The sequence below is a fragment of the Lampetra fluviatilis genome, chromosome 19 (assembly GCF_964198595.1).
Source record: "Lampetra fluviatilis chromosome 19, kcLamFluv1.1, whole genome shotgun sequence".
Taxonomy (NCBI): Eukaryota; Metazoa; Chordata; class Hyperoartia; order Petromyzontiformes; family Petromyzontidae; genus Lampetra; species Lampetra fluviatilis.
Genome location: NC_136293.1, coordinates 2,423,132 through 2,443,485, shown reverse-complemented (window position 1 = coordinate 2,443,485; position 20,354 = coordinate 2,423,132). Strand labels below are relative to the sequence as shown.

General features: G+C 42.9%; 1 protein-coding gene across 1 annotated transcript in view; it reads right to left on the bottom strand.

The window, feature by feature from the left end:
* The window catches only part of LOC144937544 (phospholipid-transporting ATPase VA-like), a 61,907-nt gene extending 41,988 nt beyond the window's left edge, over positions 1 to 19,919 (bottom strand). Inside the window, exon 1 of the mRNA XM_078864804.1 lies at positions 19,139 to 19,919. Within this exon, the coding sequence (XP_078720930.1) occupies positions 19,139 to 19,617 (479 nt within the window). The 5' untranslated portion in view covers positions 19,618 to 19,919. The remainder of the gene's footprint in view (positions 1 to 19,138) is intronic.
* Between the last annotated feature and the right edge of the window lie 435 nt (positions 19,920 to 20,354).

The following is a 20,354-nucleotide window of genomic DNA, read 5'->3' as shown; positions in this document are numbered from 1 at the left end:
AATAATTGTTCAGATATATGCTTCAAATATTACAGAAGAATCATGAATTTTGTATGGATATGCATTTACTTGTGTGATTGCAGGGAATACAAAGGAGAAATCACAGTGGTTGTCTGGCTTGAACACCTGAATGTGAAAATTGTAGTTGTTACTCTGCATCTTCATCAGCCATATGAAAGAAGATTGGTGGGAATATTCTTCCATGTGTATGTGATGCTATCAAATTATAATTTGAAAGAAATACATCACAATAATGTGCGGCCCTTTGTCAATTTTCTGATGGTTGAAGGCTCCCTATGCCGCATCAGTCATAGAGGTTGTGTTGACCAAACTCCATCATGCCAGTCAGTGAAGGTTGGTGAAGGGCGGGCCCCAGGACTGATTCAGATATCACTCGGCACTGATGTTAGCCATGGCTGGCAATCGAACTCAGGTTTGCATGTGTACGAATCAATGCCAAAAGTTTACATAGGCTACGCTGCTGAACATGTTCACTTTGACAAGCTCTGCCACAATGCGCCCTAATTTTAAACATGATGCTATGGAAAAATGAACCTTATGGCGGTACCCGGGGTCCTGAATAAACGGAAGTCAAAATCATATTTAATTAATGTATTTTTGGCGACTCCATCCCACCGCGCACATGAACGCCGCGACCCACTTGGCGCGGATCGTTCTGTTGTCATGTCGTGTCCAAGCGCAGCGAGAACGAATGCGCCGAAGAGCTGAACAAGCGAATGCACTCTATGCTCGGGTATGGGCAGGATCATAAGTGTTATCCAAAGCTGCTCAAACTACCTACACGACTTAAGTCATTTATTTGTCATAACAGTCTGCATAATACACGGACACTGCTCTCTTAGCTTCATTCTTTTTTGTGACCTACCAATGTCTGCAGCCAGGATCAATCGATGACAATCCTATTACCTGCAGATATTTAACAGATGAGATGCGTTGCACCGTTAATTTCTCCTGTTTGATAATACTTCTCTTTTCCAGTGGCATCGGTGCAGATAGGTTTTTTTTTGCGGTTAAGCCAGTCCTCACATACTGCTCGTATTAACGCGGATAAGAGGAGCGGCGACCCACTACTCTGTTACAATGTGAACAGCCCATTGAAAACGAGTACTATTGTATTATTATTACACGCTTTTATTTAACTCACTCCGTCTGTTGTCGTATCCTTAAAAAATATTGTATCTAAATTTTTACCCACTTCCCAATGTGCTATCGACTGCAAACTTTGTATACTTATGTCATACTGATGACATTGACTATATTCTATATATTTTAAAAATATTTTTAAATATTTTACACGCTTTTATTTAACTCTCTCTCTCTGTTGTCGTATCCTCAAATCTTGTAACTCAATTTCAACCGTCTTTCCAATGTATCGACTGCAAACTTGGTATAGGTATGTCATACTAATGACAATACTACAGTATCTTCTATCATTAGAAATTAAAAATGTATTTTTAACCAATATTTTTTACGGGTCTAATTGTCCACGCTCAACTCACATTGCCTGTAAATCACCACGGCCCCTTACGCTGTGGCAAGCTGCGGGGCCACTTCCTGGAGTCCTGCCATTACGAGTAGGGTACATTTCATTAAAGCATGTTAAAAAAAAGTATTTTTATATTACTTATTATTATGTACTGTTTACAAAGTGTGTTCACAAATCCACACTGAGAAACACGATAATTGACAGAGGGGTGTAAAAAAAATCGATAGTGTATTTAAATAGAGGTACTGCAGGTAAGTATTTTTCAGTTTTAAAGGCATAGTTTAACAAGACAACACATGCCACCATCCTTCAAACCCATTGGTGAAAAAGAGCAAAGTTTTTGTTTACATTATAATCTAATGTTTATGCAAGAGCCGGGGGCTGATGGGACCCCGGGGTTCCGCCATAATGTTCAAATGTTTAAATGTATGTAAAAAAGTGAAATCCATTAATATAAACGAAATTCAATACTTGTAAAGGATTTGAAGACATTTACCACATTCCTGTGCAGTAAATTGCGCGTGTGTTCGGCACGCCATAAAATTTACACCGGTCGAGCCAAACCTGCCAGGCAGCATCGCTGCAAGGCGGAAGGAGTTCACGAGGCCACAGGTAATTTGCATTGCGAGTCTGCGTCACAAGGACGTCACAACACCCTTCCCAGAAGTTGAGCAATAAGCCGGCACTTTCACGCATGCACACCCATGTATGTACTTTATATATGGAACTGAAAAAATATGTTAGGAATCTTACTGAACTGCTTAATCATGAAAAAATGACTTTGTGAATAGTTTTGCAATAATTTCCCCATAACATTGTATTGTCTGGTTTAAACTTTTCAGCGTACAGGTATTTGGGCATACGGTCACGCACTTCTATACCTGTGATTTGGGTGCTTGGCAAGTGCAAAACCGATAAAAATCCGTGTTGTTAATAATTGTATTATGATTTAGAAGATTATTGCAATCTCTCTTTCCAAACAATTTCACTCATTTCCTATCTTCCACCATATACATAACACGTGAATGTCTGTATGCATAATATATGGCAGACTGGCAACATTAAGTTAAATCATTTTAAAAATCTCACAATTGGTAAAATATTATTGAGGATGTATTTTTCTATTCATCAGAGATGAATGGCAACCCATGCTTCTTTCAGCTAAGAGAAATCATTACACTCACCGCTCGCGCATGTGCGGTAAGCGGTGTTTCTCTTACAAGCAACGCAGGTGGTGTCACCTTTTGAGCTATTCTAATACAACGAGAACATTAGAAGCCAGACAGCATTCACATATGGTAATTCGGTATTATTATACATGCCTCATTAACAGCTCTGAGCAACGCCAAACTCGTGAAACCTGGTTTAGCCATGCAAGTTAGGAAACGGTGGAATTGTATAGCACAAGCACAATGGTGAGTCTAGATGCTGGGCAGATAACACGAGAACAGAATGTCTCACACTATAATGCCAAAAAGTAGGTTAATATGCCAAGTGTAATAGTTGCTAAATACATGCACAAAACAATTATGCCTGTCCATTGCATGGGTATGAAATGGGTTTTGCTTTGCAGGGGCTCATGTAAATGTAAGTGTAAATGCAGCGTCAGGGCTGATATTTTATTGAATTAAAGTTTTCTTATTTTCCTTGGCACTTTCGCCGAGTTGATATATAAACATGAGATGTAACAATCTCTCAAACGACAGCTCATTCAATGCAATTGATGTGGTGGTCTCGAAGGAGTTCTTCGGACAAACATGCGTGCTTATTCTCCTTTCGTATGGTTGCTGTAGATGCAGGACAACATTCACCCTTGCTTTCGCACACAGGAGAGGCGCTTATAACAGAGTGCCCGTGTTCCGACATGTCCTTATAAAAAAGTGGTGTTTTAGCATTTATAAGTGTTATGTTTGGTGGTGTTTTAGCAAACATAACATTTCATAACTAGATCTATTATGCGCACAAAGAATACACTTGTTGGAGCGCGAGTTGGTTTGTCAATAATGTGAAAGGAGAAGTTACCGCAAATGCGAAAAGAAACATAAAGCAAAGTAATTGTGAGCTGCTGCCTCAAGTCAATGGGCATTATTGTGCATGTTCAACCGGTGAAATACGTGCCATCTAGGATGTGTATTTACCATAGACAAGGTGCAGTTTCTTTGACGATGCTTATTTATACAAATATAGGGTGTACGCATGATACACTTCCACAACACAACTACGACAGTACTGTACTAGCTTCCAATTGCAACGACGACGGCTAGTCTTGGAAACTTGGAGTTAGTTTACGTTATCCATTGTTGAATTGTTGTTATGATTATTCAACAACGTTCATGGCTAAATTGAGTGCCAGCAAGTTAAGACTCACAACATAACCGTGCACAACCCTTCAGTGTCACTTCATACAGTACCATGTAGAAATCATTTAACGTTTTTTTTTACTTCTGTAATCTTCGGGAACTGTTCCACATCCACCTATTATATCGGTGACTTTCATGTGAACGTGCAGTCGGATTGGAAGTCATCACCGCTTTATCAGTGTAATCGGAGTCATGAAGGCTGCACAACTTTTGTCTACGGGCTAATTGTGGGTCCTGTATTGCACGAAAAACATTTGCCACAAGGCCACCACTGTGTAATGGGAGATGTCAAACCACTACCTGGACAGATCTGCTTACAGCTAAAGCTTCTGTGAATGGATTCTTTATAAGGACTTAATAACAGAACAAAGTTCTCTAGTGGACGGCAAGTCTCCCTTTTTATAAAATCAGCACCTGCTTCACAGTTGTTTGCTTAACTTCACAATCAAGTTATTTTAGGTAAATCATAAATTTCTTTGTAAATGATGCAATATGCAGTAATTGCAGTTCCTAAGTTTATGCACATAAAGTTACCTGTTTACGGCACTTTATGCCTTTTATTTTAGTTGAAATGTATATTTGTATGCAATGTGCAACCATTGAAACTGATTTCCTTAAGTATAATATAGTATACACGATTGCCAATATTTACATAATGATACCGTACGTTTTTTTCAAGTAAACGAATACATATATGTCCATTCGTCACTGTCAACACCTTGTGGCTTGCCTGCAATAATAACAGCACAATCATTCACAGCCGTTTGTTGGTCCACTGCCTATTGAAGTGTCCCCCACACAGTATTGGTGATTGGGGTTTGATCATAGTTCACCAGGATAGTCAGTTTAGGTTGGTGAAGAGAGGGCCCAGGGATACTTGAGATGTTTGCTATGGCTGGGAATTGAGCTCACGTCACCGGATTCACAGTGCAGTGCATGAACAGCCGTGATACCCGTTCCACCAGACATTTACTTTATCTCTCCGTCTTCCAATTGTGGCGTTGACAATTGGCGGCTTGTCCCCATGTGACCATAGGATTACCGTATTAGCAGTGGTAGTAAGTTGCGGTAGTCTGGTGGTCTTGGCCCAGTCACCAAGGGATACTTTACAACAGGCTTGGACAAACAATGTGTGTTCTATTAATGGAATCGTACTCCATCCTGAAAGTACAAACAGCGTTTGAAAAATGGCCATACATCTTCTAACGTAAGGATTGCGGAAATGAGGAAACCTGGCACGTTGATGGCTCTGAATGATATGTGTGGGTGGGGAATTACAGGAATGCAAGAATTGTTTCATTTATCAGACAGTGCACGTACAAAAGTGTCACTGGCTTAGATCATTTTAAAATATTTGAATACTTAAAGTGTGTGTGCATTTAGTTGGAAGGATGGGGAGTGATAGTGTTGCAATTAGCGCGCTGCGCTATAAACTTGGCGACCCAGATTTGATTCCCGCTCATGCCCAACACCAGTGACGAACATCTGATCCGGTCCTGGGCCTCCCCTTGGTCGACTCAGTCTCAAATGAGTACCTGGTGCAGTGTGTAAACATCGGCACTAGGGAGACAAAGGTGGTCGGGCGTGGTGCTAGCCAACCATCCCCCTGTGTACTGTGCCGGCCTTCAGAGTTGCTACTCGCTAATAGCACTTGCTCCTGCAGTTTGTGAAGGCTATAAGGGGGATCTTTGTTTCAGTTGGAAGGGCTGCAGGGCACCAGACCGTTGACCAGGTTTTTGTTTTTCATACCAGGACATTTGTTTTGGCCTGGGTAGATTCTCACCAGTGACACTTGACCTGGCAGTCTGTAATTTCGGATGAGAGTGATTTGCTACTATGTGTAGGGAATAAATCAGATGCAATGTGAAATCGCTCAGCAAGTTTGGGACCCAACATTAACAGCACCCACGGTCGCACATTCTATTTATTCAATGATTTCATCCATATTCGCTGGACCCTGCTAAAGCAGTGTGGAGTTTACACCAGTGTTCTTCATTACAAGGCCCGCGGGCCACTGGTGGCCCTGTTGGTCTTTAGTATGGCCCCTGACATGCGGCCCACCGACAATCACAACATGTGAAAACAGCCCCCATTGTCATCGTGCTGCCGCTGTCAACCCCAAATTTCATCAAATGGGTGGCGCCCCTCACAATGATGTCTTATCGGCGAGAGTGGCCTCCCTCTGAAAATGAGTGAAGAACACTGGTTTGCACATGTGGTGTTTGTAAAGAATAGGGTCGTTTGGTAAGGCCTTGAAACAGACTATACTAATTCAATACATCACAGGAAACTGTTGAGACCATTGACTATGGTGTGGGGAGTCAAACATCTGAGATGAACAGATGACGACTCTTGTTTAATGATGTGGCAGGAAATTGTTGCACTGCTACAGGAAGTTAAAAAGGTTTTTGGGTGATATATTGATCTGATAGTGTTCTTACAGCCACAATTTGCAAACTTAGAATCAACATGCATTTGTGATAAGATACCGAGTAGTACAGGACTGTATTTGCTCAAAAGTGTCCTTCGTAAACTGTAATTAAACAAATGTGTAGAGTACATCTATGTTACTGCATTTATAGATTATAAATATATAACTAGTCTTTACCATGTGAATACCAATAATGTTTCGCTCATGAAAATTTAATATAGCATAAAGAAGGAGAACCAGTACACTACAGAGTGAAATATGTAAATATTCGGTGGAATGAATGAAGTGCCTCCGTTGTGAACATCTCCTTTATTTTCGCTGTGCACAAAACTGTTCCACCTGCACCGTCACCCATGTTCACATCTGACCACAATGTCGGGTCATTTCCATCGGCCCAAATGCAGAGCCACCGGGAGCGTCACCTGGTGTTGGGTGGCCGGACAAAACACAATTTCTACAGTGATGGAGCTAAACATTAAATTCCCCACGTTCACCTCTCGGCAAATGTGGGCATTCAAACGATCACCGGTATGCATATTGGCCTGCTTTCACACTGCAAGTAGCCAACCGTGCTAATCAGAGGTGCTAATCAGAGTAAACCCAAACGGTATGAAAAGCAATGTAGATGAAGCCTCGATGCGAGTAGATAACACATTTCGCACCTCCGATTTTCAATTCCCCACGTTCACCTCTCGGCAATGTTTGCATTCATACGATCGCAAGTATGCATGTTGAACTTCTTTCACACTGTAAGTAGCCAACCGTGCAAATCGGAGGTGCAATCGGAGCAAAACAAAATGGTACGAAAAATAATGTAGGTGAGGTCTCGATGCTTGTAGATAACATTGAAAGCTTCAGCGTCATCTGAAAAATACCACAGTGGGCAGCGTTTCACTTTTGTGTTCCCACAGCTATGTCCGTCACCAATGCCACAGTGGCAAGATGTGAACTACCTTGCCTGGTATACAGGAGGTGATGGATTCTATCCCAACCCTGACGTTTGTTTATTAGGAGTTTGCATGTTCAACCCGTGGTCACGTGGATTGTTCTCCGGGTACATTTAGAATCATGTGTTTGGAGTATTTGGCTGCTATATATTTCAATGTTGACGCCTGCAGAGTCAACATTGAGTATCCTTCCACCGTTCACGTGGGTTCTCTCTAGGCACTTTGCTTGGAAAGGTATTGAGAACCAAATTTATTGATTTGAAAAAGTGAAATAAAGTAGTTGTGTATGGTATATCGGGATATATTCCCTGTGTTCACCTCTCGGAAATATGCGCATTCATACGATCGCAAACTTGCACGTTGAACTTTTTTTGCACCATGCGTAGCCAACCGTCATAACCAGAGGTATTAATAGGAGTAAACCCAAACAGTACAAAAGGAATGTCGGTCAAACCTCGATGTGTGTAGATAACATCGAAGCTTCAGCATCACCTGAGATATAATGTATGGCATGTACAGGATATCTGCACCTCTTATTAGCAAGATTGGCTATGTACGGTGTGAAAGAAGTTCAACACACATACATATTTTACACACAATGTAAGTTATATTACAGTTATTAATTAGAGATCCACAATGTGTATTTAAAAAAAAATAACTGTCGTCAATGTGCGGACACATTCCTTGCTAGATGACAGGCACAATTACACAATCTCGGATTCACAATGCAGCCATAGTCATGAGGAAATCAGTATAGCCACCTTGTTACTGAACTATAAACTCAACATTGACATTAGACACGTATTACGCATGGGGCAGCACCAGTTTAATGCAGCTGTCAACGAGTATGCACGCATGAGAGAAAGCCCACACCCAGTGACAATTTAAAATCCGGTACGTAATACAATTTCCAAAAGAAAGACGTGGCACACAGAGAGGGAGATCTCCCAAAAATAGATGCGTGATAGTTATTGACTTAAAATGAACTTAAATATGTGCCCTTTGAGAAACATGTCAAAATTTAAACTTAAAGAAGTACGTGTGTTTTTCATGGTTATGCTACCTCTAGTTTAGCTATTATGTAACTGCCAATTTCAGAAGGACCGATATTTGCTCATGCTGCATGTGAAGCAAGTGGTATAATGGCAATGCAAACACATGTACTCGGTCTCGCATTTGCTGAAATGTTGGGAATGTGGACATTTATTCATAGAGTGTTGAATGGACACGAGCCACCTTCTGTATTCAGCGAACAGGCATGGTCTGTGTGTGGCGGCCTGTGACGACAGAAGGGAAGGCTGTGTCTGGTGGTGTACTTTGCGTGCTGGAGGCTGTAACTTGCTGCTGCGTGTTTGTTTGTCGAGGAGCGTATGCGGTCAATGCCATCTCATTGCGCAACTCTGGTTTCGGTACAACTTTCTGACACTGAGTTCGTCTGTGCTTCCTGTGTAAACAGGTAAACTGAGTTGATATATGGGAGACCAAAGACAGGTTCAGATACAACGTGCCACTTGTTCTGGATGGGAATAGAACCCAGATTGCAGAGATCATAGAGTTGTGCACAAACCACCTTCAGCTGCCCACTCTCACACCTCAGATTAGCACAGTTGGCTACTAACGGTGCGAAATAAGTTTAACATACACACGTATGCACTCCCTAACATACACACACAAGGTAGCAAGGTAGCTCCAAAGGACAATTCACCAATATTTTTTTTATGATGCAGTTGAACCCATACCTCGCTGCATCTTGAAAAATCCCACATAACAGCTATGAGCAGCAGATTTACAAGACTGTTAACCACAGTGATCGTAAAAATGTTCAGCCCATATTTCTAAACCACTACGATTAGTCTCTGAAAAAGTATTCACAGTTCAGCCCAAGCCAGACCCAGCTTCAAAACACAAGGGTATATAGTACGGAGGCCTTGACATCCACCCAACAATTTCATCAGCAATCGTTTTGCCCATGCAGTAAACACCTCAGCCGTGGCTGATCATTGTTTTAATGCGGTGGGCTCACACGATATAGATTTTTCCAAGACGAAGGTACTCTGCAAACCCACTGGCTATCAACAAAGATTAGTTTATGAAGCCATCCAGATATATAGACAGACACAATTTCAACCGAGAAGATGGGTACAAACTGAGCAATCATTGGAAGGATAGTATTCACCAGTTTAATTCATAACCGGCTGTGATGTTTCCATCCTACCTTCCGATGTTAGCAGTTATTTTCGACTCTCTGATTTTACATTATCAGGTTCACACTAATACAGCCGCCGTTTACATTGACATGCTAATCTCTTACTTTGACATGCTAATCTCTCTCACTTTAACATCACTAGCCCCGCCCACTTCGTTTATCACCCTTGGGCTACACCCATTTCAAATCTTTAAAACAGCCTGGCTCAGCAGCTTTCTCCTTTTTTCTCCTGATAACAATTGCTTGTGTTGCGATCGACACGTGATATTTTTCATTATTTTTATTCACTTTATTTTCATTTCTATTTATTTTTATTCTATATAATTTTTACTCACTTTATTTTCATTTTTATTTATTTTTAGTATTGTATTGTTCTATCTAAGTGACTTTACCGAAAGACCCAAAGAATATGAATTCCTGCAGTCACGAAAGCTTTAAGTCACTTTTTGTATATACAGTACATTAAATATAACCGCACATTAAATACAATATTTACAATGGAAACATTCTACGAGATGCTCCGCTCCAACATGGAAGTATTTTGTTGTTTTTAAACTCCATGACTGGACAATTTGATATTTATATAAAATTCGGTCTCACCTAAATGGCCCCTTTCCTGCAATTCCGATTAGTATGGTTGGCTACGTTCAGTGCGAAATAAGTTCAACATACATACGTACATTCCTGAAAATAGCGTCAAACAGGGCATTCAGCATTCACTTTACAATATTTGCCATGCCTTACTTGGTAATTCCCTGCATTTTTACACCGTACCTGTCAAACTCACATCATTAAATCATACAAACTGGCTCAAGAAAACAGCGTCTTAACTGCAGGGGCAGGATCTACACCTAGACCAGTGTTCTTCATTGCAAGGCCCACGGGCCACTAGTGGCCTTTAGCGCGGCCCCTGACGTGCGGTCCCCGGCAATACACAAATGTGAAACCGCTCTGTGCAGGCAGTGTGGCTGCCCTCACTGGTGTCTTATCGGTGAAAATGAACCCCCTCTGAAAATTATTGAAGAAAACTGACACAGACAGTCGTACTGCACTTCAAAACCAGGTCGGGGAAAACACGTTCTGAGATGCCCTTCTCGTGTGATCTCGCAAGTAAGAGCTAAATTATTATTTTGAAGCGCGCACACACACCCACATCACACACTTAAAATAAACTACATCATGGGACCTCCTTTGCAAGTACCAAAATATGATAATAGGTTTTTTTCCCCTTTTATCTGGCAACAAAACAGGTGTTAAGATGTTAAAACACCAAACTGAAACCTTTTACAAGGAATCATGTCTACATTAACCACAATGCTTGTAGTCAGAATGCAAAAAATTACTCTGATAATATATGCATTGTCTTTGAAACTGATTTGTCCACACCAGAGTATATTATCAAGAGTAGGTTTTTTTTTTGCATTCTGACCACAAACATTGTGGTTAATGTAGACATGATTCCTTGTAAAATCTTTCAGTTTGGTATTTTAACATCTTAACACCTATTTTGTTGGCAGATAAAAGGGGAAAACCTATTATCATATTTTGGTACTGGCAAAGGAGGTCCCATGATGTAGATGCTCACCCCGAGCTCACAATACTCTGATAGTGCATTGCCTTTGGGCTGTATGCCTTTTGGCGTCCTCTGGTCTAACACCGTTTGAGACGAGGCTAAAAAAAAAGCTGTTTCTGGTGTGGACCAATCAGTTTCAAGGACAATGCATATATTATCAGAGTATGTTTTTTGTTTGCATTCTGACCACAAGCATTGTGGTTAATGTAAACATGATTCTTTGTAAAAGGCTTCAGTTTGGCGTTTTAACATCTTAACATCTGTTTTGTTGCGAGATAAAAGTGGGAAACCCTATTATCTTAATATAAACTATTTTAAAAATTGAATTAAAAAAACCACGGGGTCTTCTTTTTCTTCAATGCAACATCCGTTTTCCACTTATCACACCGAGCCTGAAACTAAAGGCAACCTTGAGGCCTTTCATGCGTTTTGTTTTCTTAGCAAACAGCCCAGATGCTTCGACTTTGTGCGGGAGGGCATTGGTAGTCTACTGTATAATAATGCCATGTGCTTGCTTTAAACGTGGAATGTTTTCGTCCAACTGGCTCCAGAAATTTTCTGATCTTAATTTGTGCACTAAATTATATTCTCGCAATGTCGTTAAGAGCACTCAACCACGCAAAATTTTCTTCTTTTGTTTTAGTTTCTGTGACCTCTGTGTTTTAGACTTTCATGACTACAAATATAACTTAATGGAGCAGGCAATAAAATAATTAAGTGTGGAATGCTCAAACACGGGTTTTCACTAGAGCTTGTGTGGCATGTTACACCTGTTGTGCTTTGTAGCCAAACCTGATCCGTGAGAATTCTAGAGTTTACTTGAACAGATTCACACAAAACTTTTCATCACATAGCTCTAAACAATATATTTAAAGTTTAATCAGAGTATTTATACAACTGAAACGAATCGATAAGACGGAATGTTCCATTGTGACAGTGCATTTACGCTGCACGATGTCCTGGGATGGAGTGCAGTTTTCATGGCAGCAGGAGCTGCACGGTCGGAAATTCAGTCCGGGTCATGGTTAACTTAGCTCTGTATCTATCCAGAGGCAGGAACAGGAGGTTGCTACTTATGATAGAAAGTCAACAGGAGTTGGCATAAGGTACGATGGATCTCCGGCATAAGAATGCTAAATGTCGGTTCTGGACCATCAACTGAGATGCACACCATTCATTAAAGTAAGGCAACAGTGGCTTTCTGTAAGTTGTATACATGCTGTATATTCCAAATAATACGAATTAACATAGTTTTGTCAACCCACTGCTGGATCGAGACCTCCCTATGCTCTGTCAGCAATGGGGGGTTCGTCATAATGTATATCACGGAACTATTCTGTGTGGGTTCATAGCAGATTCAGATTTCACTCGCAATTGAGATACATCAAACTCATGGGGCCTGGTTCAGTCCAGGGCACTAACCATTGTTCCACCGCTCGCCCTTATATCCCATACAACAGTTTGTAATTTTAAATTAATTATTGAAGGTATTTAACAAATCGGGTGTTGTTTCAACACTTTTTATTGCAGGATGTCTCAACTTCTCGAATTAGACCCTAAATACAAAGGCCAGTCATCGGGGTAATTCTTACAAATGAATTCTAAAATATCCTAAAAATGCTATTACATTATTTTTCTTGCGAACAAACTCGTATAATTAAATTGCTATACTTTTCTAAGAATATAATAAGTTTAAAGCACAAATACACCGCGGTGGTAAGATGTTATTTACCTCGCCTGGTTATGCAAGAGGTTGTGTGTTCGATCCTGACCTTGACGCCTGTATATATGGAGATTGCATGTTCTCTCTCCCAGTAGTCACGTACATTTTTCTCCGGGTTCTCCAGTTTTCCCTCCACATTTAGAAATGTGCGTATAGATTATTTGGCCTCTAAAAATGTCCACACGATAAGCCACTTCGTTGAGCTATTATCGGTTGTGGTCAGATTGCTTCTGAAAAAGAGCTGTATAGCTCAGTGGGCTTTACCTGGTAAAATGCGTTTTTTTTCAATAAATATTAGAATACATTTTGTCAAAGGTGTAACGAATACATTGTGTTCTCATGCACGATGGATGTTTGCCTCTTTGACCTGAATAACTTCACGTGTATCTACAAAGTGCCTGGGGCAACTTTGGTTTGGAATATTTTCTTTCACCTGTGCACAAAAGAACACTTTCAATGAATGCCAATTAAGAGTGGTTTCAAGGCTACTTCAAGAGTCCTTTTTGGAAGTAATGTTTCTTTGCATTACTGGTATCCAGGATATCACGCTGTTTGTTTAGCGTGACGACAGCTACTGAATAATAAATGTCTGTTATACATTTACTTAAAGACCCATGTGAAATATGACGATTATAGCAAATCAATATTTTTCACAATAAACGTTCAAGTTACAACATTGCGACATTTCGGAAGGAACGCCGCAGATTTAACTGCACGCTGTAGTACTCCGTTCAACACCGTCGATTTCCGTCCTTTTTTCCCTCGTTCACGACCCATCTGATTTCATGAGTGATCAGCAACGCCACACGACTATCGCCCATTCCCACACACTCCGTCCCATTCCTTCAAGACAAATATCCCCCGTATAGCCTTAACAGACTGTTGGGCAAGTACTGTTAGCGAGCACCTATGAAGGCCGGCACGGCACATGAGGGGGTGGGTGGCCAGCACCACGCCCGGCCGCCTTTATCTCCCCAGTGGCGATGATTACACACTGCACCAGGTACTTGAGGCTGAGTCGACCAGGACCGGTTCAGATAATCGTCACTGGTATTGGCCGTGAGTGGGAATCGAACTCGGGCCGCCGGGTTCGTAGTGCCGCGTGCTAACTGCGAGTCTAACCGCTGCCATACCCTTCACACACACAGAGAGACAATGGACTTATGTTCGGGTGACACATTACATTCATATCATAAATATAGCACTGTACTGTAGCTATATATTTTTAAAGCGGCAAAGCTGTGGTGTTTGTAAAAAGATTGGCGAGGGGCCATTTGCATCTTTCGGGGGAGGGTGGAACAAGATATATATTAAATTTTGATTTGTTTAGGTTTGGTTCATGCAGCTCATTTCTATATCTGAACCAGTTTGCACAAGAGATGAACTCTCATGCCATTATACTGGGAATGCCTTAAAGTCACTTCTGGCAGATTACGCATTAAGCTGTTGTGAACACACTTAAACAACGACCGTTTTGAGCTCCTATTGCAACGTATTCCTGCTTTCCCTCTCAAAGATACCGATGGGAGGTGAGGATTAGGTTTAGTCTCTTACAATACCACCATTGTATTGGGGCTTAGTGACCTTGGATTTGTTAAATCAGTTTAAACGTAGTTACCCTTTAACTGGTGTTTATAATAGGGTAGTTCCAGGAACATCAGAGCGGCCTACTAACGCCCATTCATGTGTATATTACTTTTGAAAAACTATGTGTAACATTGTTAAATGATTAAAAATAACTTATCACACAGAGACAAATATCCCCCACATATCCGATAACAGACTGTTGGGGCAATCATTATTTGTGAACACTAATAAATGAGGCCGGTACAGTGGGATGCCAACACCACACCCGGCCACCTTTGTGTCTCCAGTGCTGATATCTACACATCACACATTTTGGGCTGAGTCGACCTATGGGAGGTCCAGGCCCGGTTCAATTATTCACCACTTGAGCGGGAAAAGAACTTGGGTTTCCAGGTTTGTAGCACAGCGCGCTAACCACTGCGCCATCGGTCCCCACAAGCACACATGCACAAGACAAATACAAAGACCCCCAATATATTCTTAACAGGCTGTTGGTGAGAACATGCACACACGTGTACACACAAACCAAATAAGTGAAGGTTTCATACTGGGCTGCTGGTGAAGAGAATAACTGCTGAAACTAAGCAATGTGAAATAAACCCAAACACACTCTCACCTTTATACTGACAATTTTGTTCCAACTTTGCAATGCAACTGAAATGCAGACATTTATCAGTACAGTCGTTTGACAGAGTCCAGGCCAGTCACGTGAGGCAGGGGAGGGGGAAACGTTTTAAACAAAAGCCAATGTGGAGGCAAATGTGCCATATATAATAACGACAGCAGTGCACCGTAATCCAAAAATGTGCTCAATTTTAACTTAAGTCAAGCCAGCCACATAGCTCAGAGTCAATGCAGCTGCGCTTTCAAGGTTTGCTGTGAGGATTAACCGAGTGTAGCTTTTCAGCCAATGTAAAGTATTCAATCTAAGCGCATAACAGGACTATGTAGCATATGGCAATGGCGTGAGCGCACAAACCAAGGAGGGTGTATGAATAGCACGTGTGCGAATGTGTGTCCGTATAGAGTGTTGCTATATTGCATATGTATAGTTTTCATGATTAACACTGTTGCAAAAAATAGTGTTTATTTTAGAAACCAGTAACAATACCTATTGATATTTTAATTATAAACTAAAACTAAACTACTTTTATTTTTGCAGGTAAGGCCCACTGAGCTATGTAGCTCTTTGTCACATGGAAATGTATAGTAACCAAGTACTCTAAACGCATGTTTATAACTTTGGAAGGAAAAACCGGAGGACCCAAAGAAAAATGCACACAACCACGGGGATAACATGCAAACTCCAAATATATAACAGGCGTCAAGCTTGGGATGGATCCCACGGCCTGTATACCAGGCGAGGTAGTTAACATCTTGCCACCGCGATAATTATTTATGACTGAAGGCTCTTGATTCTATGAGACTTGAGATGACAATTGTTAACATTTGTGCTCTGGGCCACCAGAGCCACATTATGAGCTCGATGGCAATGCATGGCGCAAAGTAACAATTACATTGTCATTCGAGCTGGGTAATTCCTACAGGAATTGTGTGATTCCTCTGTGGGTGATTTTCATCCTAAATTTTTTGATAATTGAAATGATACCCTAACAGGGGTTCTACCATGGCAGGTGTGTGCAATAGAATGATATTCTATTGGGACTCGATTGCGAATCTAGCTTGGCTAAGAGTCAACTATGCCTTCAATTATGTTTGGCATTGTTGATTCCAGCCAGCAAGAATGGTGATTCAGCCAGAATGGTGATTCAGCCATAATGGTGATTCTGACTGATTCTGTGTGTCCTGGGACCACAGGCCTTCCCGTCTTCCCTGAACGACAGAATCGGGGTAGGGTTGAGCTAATTTCACAGACTTGGTGTTGGTCATCGTCCGTTTCAATGGTGGTTCTGGCAGATACCGACGAGTACTAATGGTCAATGCCTACGCAGAACGTTCCGATGGCTTCCGTGAAGTCTCTCCCCCTGCCCCATGATTCCAAGATTTTACCGATGCCAAGGCCCAGTTAGAAATCTATTGGAATGTAAGTGCGATTGCAGGCTATGAATCGAGGGAATCTCGCAGCTCTAATGATGATGTACTCCGTTGCAATAAACTGATTTCTAGCAACCTCTGAGATTTCTGACCACAGCAGAGGCATCTTTAGCAACCTCTTCCTTCCATCTACATGTGGGAAGGATGTGGAGTGCTCTAAACATTTTCCCATAACAATCCATTTTTATTATTTTTTTAGAACTCCTCTGTCTATGATAATGGACTTTGGACATAATCTCAAACAATCACCATAATTAATTCCTCATTGTCGAATAGGTGACATAACACATCAGGTAAATGTATGCCCACATGTATTTGTGCTGTGCCATTGGATGCAACCAACTAAATATCTCATTGAAAAATATACTGAGCGGAGTTATTGAAGATCAAGTTCAAATGTACTATTAGTAGTGGTGTACCGGTCAGGGTTTGCAAAACACAACTTGTAATGGACATACCACCTGCTCTGCAAATCATTACCTGTCCATTGCTTAGAGCAAACACCGTGCTCTATGTAACACGAAGCAGTAATGGCAATGACTCTGGTTTGTCAATCAACGTGTAATCGTTGTATTTCTCAAAATTAAACAACAATAATACTCCGAGTCGATATTTTATGATGACAATTTTCACATATGACTGGTGCCAAGCTGCATTTTTGAGTAAAACCTCTCAACATCGATATTCCGAGTGAGAAAAAGCAATATTACACGTAGCCGGAAGAACTGTTACTGTTACACCCATGTAACCACGACTGTAAATAAACACGCGTGCATTGAAGTGCTCATGGCAAAAGAAATGTCTAAAGATGACTTTTAGTTCTACCCAGAACACGGCACAATGAATACAAAGACATTCTCCACTTGCGTTACTCGCAGGCGTTGTCAATGTATCTGAAAGGGTGGCTGGGTAAGTGGGTGGCTGGGTAGATTGGTGTGTGTGTGTATATAAGAGTTGCATAAAAGGGCTCTTTTCGGGTTCTTTTTTTGTTGGCAAAAAAAATAAAAGTCACGAAAGCTACGCAGAAAAAATGTTTCACTATTCCCTCTCTCAACAAATGTTGGCCGATGATCATTGTACTCCATCTCCATAGGCAGCTCCATGTCAAAGGTGGGGGATGCCACATTCTAATCATGGTCAGCGTGACTAGAACAACCCATTGCTGACTTATTACAGGCACAATATAGCTTAGTGCATCAACTACAGCAGAAATGTGGGCTGAGTCAACAGGGGCTGGGATTTTTTTCATTCTGTATCCTCACCACCAAGAACTATGTGAATCATGAAATGTCCGGATTATAAGTGAATCACCATCATCATCAGCCATTGCTGGTGGAAAGCTTCCTCACACGATCACCATCCTTCAGTCCTGCGATGCCACAATCCATCTCAATCCTGCACGAGCTGATCTGATTAGAACAATAGCTCCGTGTGAGGCTGTCTCATTCGGGCCATGTATAGGTAGATTCATGCCCCAGCATTCCTGCTTGTGAGTACAAGGCTTTCTCTTACATCGATATATCCTTGTGTGTAGAGGGCCAAGTGACATTACCATCGTACCGAGAGCTTTGTGCAGGAAGGGATGCCCATTGTGTTCATCTGGGACACGCTAAGCTATAAATATTGATTATATCTCAGATGACAATGGGGAAATCCTCTTTTCACACTTCTCCATGTGTGTGCGCTCTCGTGTGTTGGCGAGGACCTTTGAAGGCCGAAACTATACACGAGGGGGTGGGTGGCCAGTACCAAGCCCGACCGCCTATGTCTCCCTGGCGGCGATGTTTTTACACACCTCATCAGGTACTCATTTAAGGCTGGGTCGACCCCGGGGAGGCCCAGAACCGGTTCAGATAATCGTCGCTAGCAGCACTTGCCCCCAACAGTCTGTTGCAGGCTATTACAGGGGATCTTTGTTGTTGTGCGCGCGTGTGTATGTATACACACGCGCGTATGTGTACACACGCGCGCGCACATCACGCACGCACCACGTAACGTGGCGGCGCTGTGGCGAGACACAGCGAGTCCCGGTCACTCGGCATCGCGCCGGAGAGTCGCACCGAACGTGCGGGCGGGCGCACGAGATGACGGTGCGGAGATGCAGTCGTGAACCTCCAGAAATACACGACATACCTTTAAAGAATACGATCGGTTCAGATTGAATATATATTTTTTGTGTTCAAATTAAATATCACGAAATGTGACACAGGTCGTTGCTACAAAGAGAGATGTAATGATGTGTCCGTGTCTCGACGGGTCCATTGCTGCATGTCCTGGATATAACAATGCTCCGATGTGCAGGGTATTTAATGGCTCACACTGCATATTCGAGGTTGGAGGAGACATGCGCGTAACGAGTGGGGTAGGAAGGGGTGCCTTGCCCCCCCCCCCCTCTTCCCCCCTGGTGGACAAAGCTACGAGAAGGGGCCCCCCTTGACGACCACCATAAGATATGTTTTCAACCACAGTGTAAAACAACACTTATTTAAAACGCGGTTTATTTTGTTTTATCATGAAAATGCTTTAATTCAAAGGTTCCACATTTGAATATAATTAAGAGCAGTTAACTTTTGGCGACCGTGTGAGAAAAATCAAATATTGCCCCCCACCCCAGCCCCCCGCATGACCGATTGCCGGCACCACCTGAGCTAATGATGTCGCTGCTACGCCACTTGTGTGGAGAGCATTGCACATTTACCGCGGGCCTCAGTGTCGGGGTCACGCAGGGTCATGCGGAGGAGCCGCTTACCTGCAGTAGACGAGGCAGGGCGCGTTGTTGATCTCCCGGTCCGAGTGGTAGCGCCTGTAGTCCTCCCACAGGTCCTTGACGGCCGTCACGGCCAGGATGAAGGCCACGGGCAGCACTGCCAGGCCGGGCTGGAAGGCGTTCACCACAGGCACGAAGTTGAGCAGCACGATGAAGACGAAGTAGACGTTGGCGAAGCGGTGGAACTGCTCGAATAGGTTTTTTGGCAAGAAGGACCACACAGTGTACTTGGTGGTCTTGATGGCGTTGCTGGCGAACGCGCGGTTGGGGTTATCTTTGCCGCTGTCGATCGCCTCCTCTAACAAGATGTTGGAGAGGATTCTGCGGGTCTTGCCCTCGGTCGTCTTCCGCTTGGGCTTGAAGCGGTCCGCCCGACTGGGACGCTGCGCTTCCTCCTCGCAGTCATCACCGTGCGCCCTGCTGCTGCTGGCGCTGGTGGCCGCTTCTTGCTGGCTATCCATGAGTGCTCACTCGCCGAGTCGTGCTGTGTACCCTCGCGGACAAGGCAGTCGCATAGCGTGCCCCCCCCCCGTCCCTTAGTTGTCACCGCTCGCCGATTTGCTACCCTTGCATCACGCGTCTGTCACGAGCTTTGACATCGTCGAGAGCGCAGCTTGGGCTTTGCGACCGAAGACGGATCTGTTCAATCAAATGCCGAGTGAGAGGCGAGTGTCTTCCAAACTCAATGTACGCGCGCTGCCGTGCTCCTGACACGTGCCATCATGGCCCGAGTGCGGTGGAGGAGATTGCGGAGGCAGCGCTGGCCCGCAGCGCAATAGCGGGCATATAAACTTTGGCGTCACTCTGCCACGTTGCGCGCTCGCGCGCGACCCCCCGCCCTCTCGACATCCAGAGCTACGCCCTCTGTGAGCAAGCCCAGCTCGCTCGCTCAGCCACCCCACCCACCCACTCACCCACCCCGCCTCCCTCCCTCTCTCTCTCAGTATCCCCCCCCCCTCATATCACTGCACCCAGCACTTCACTTCATTCACCTCGCCTCTCTGAAAACATCGCAATGTGTATATGTTGAACTTTTTTCGCACCGTTTTTATCCAACCGTGTTGATCTGAGGTGCGGGGAAAGGACAACAAACTTAAACACAACAAGCAGTTCTAAATAAAAAAAGTTTTAAATCTAGATTTTAAAGAGCACAGCTCCAGCGTTCCAGACGGCCGCAGAAGCGCGCAGCTGAAAGGGC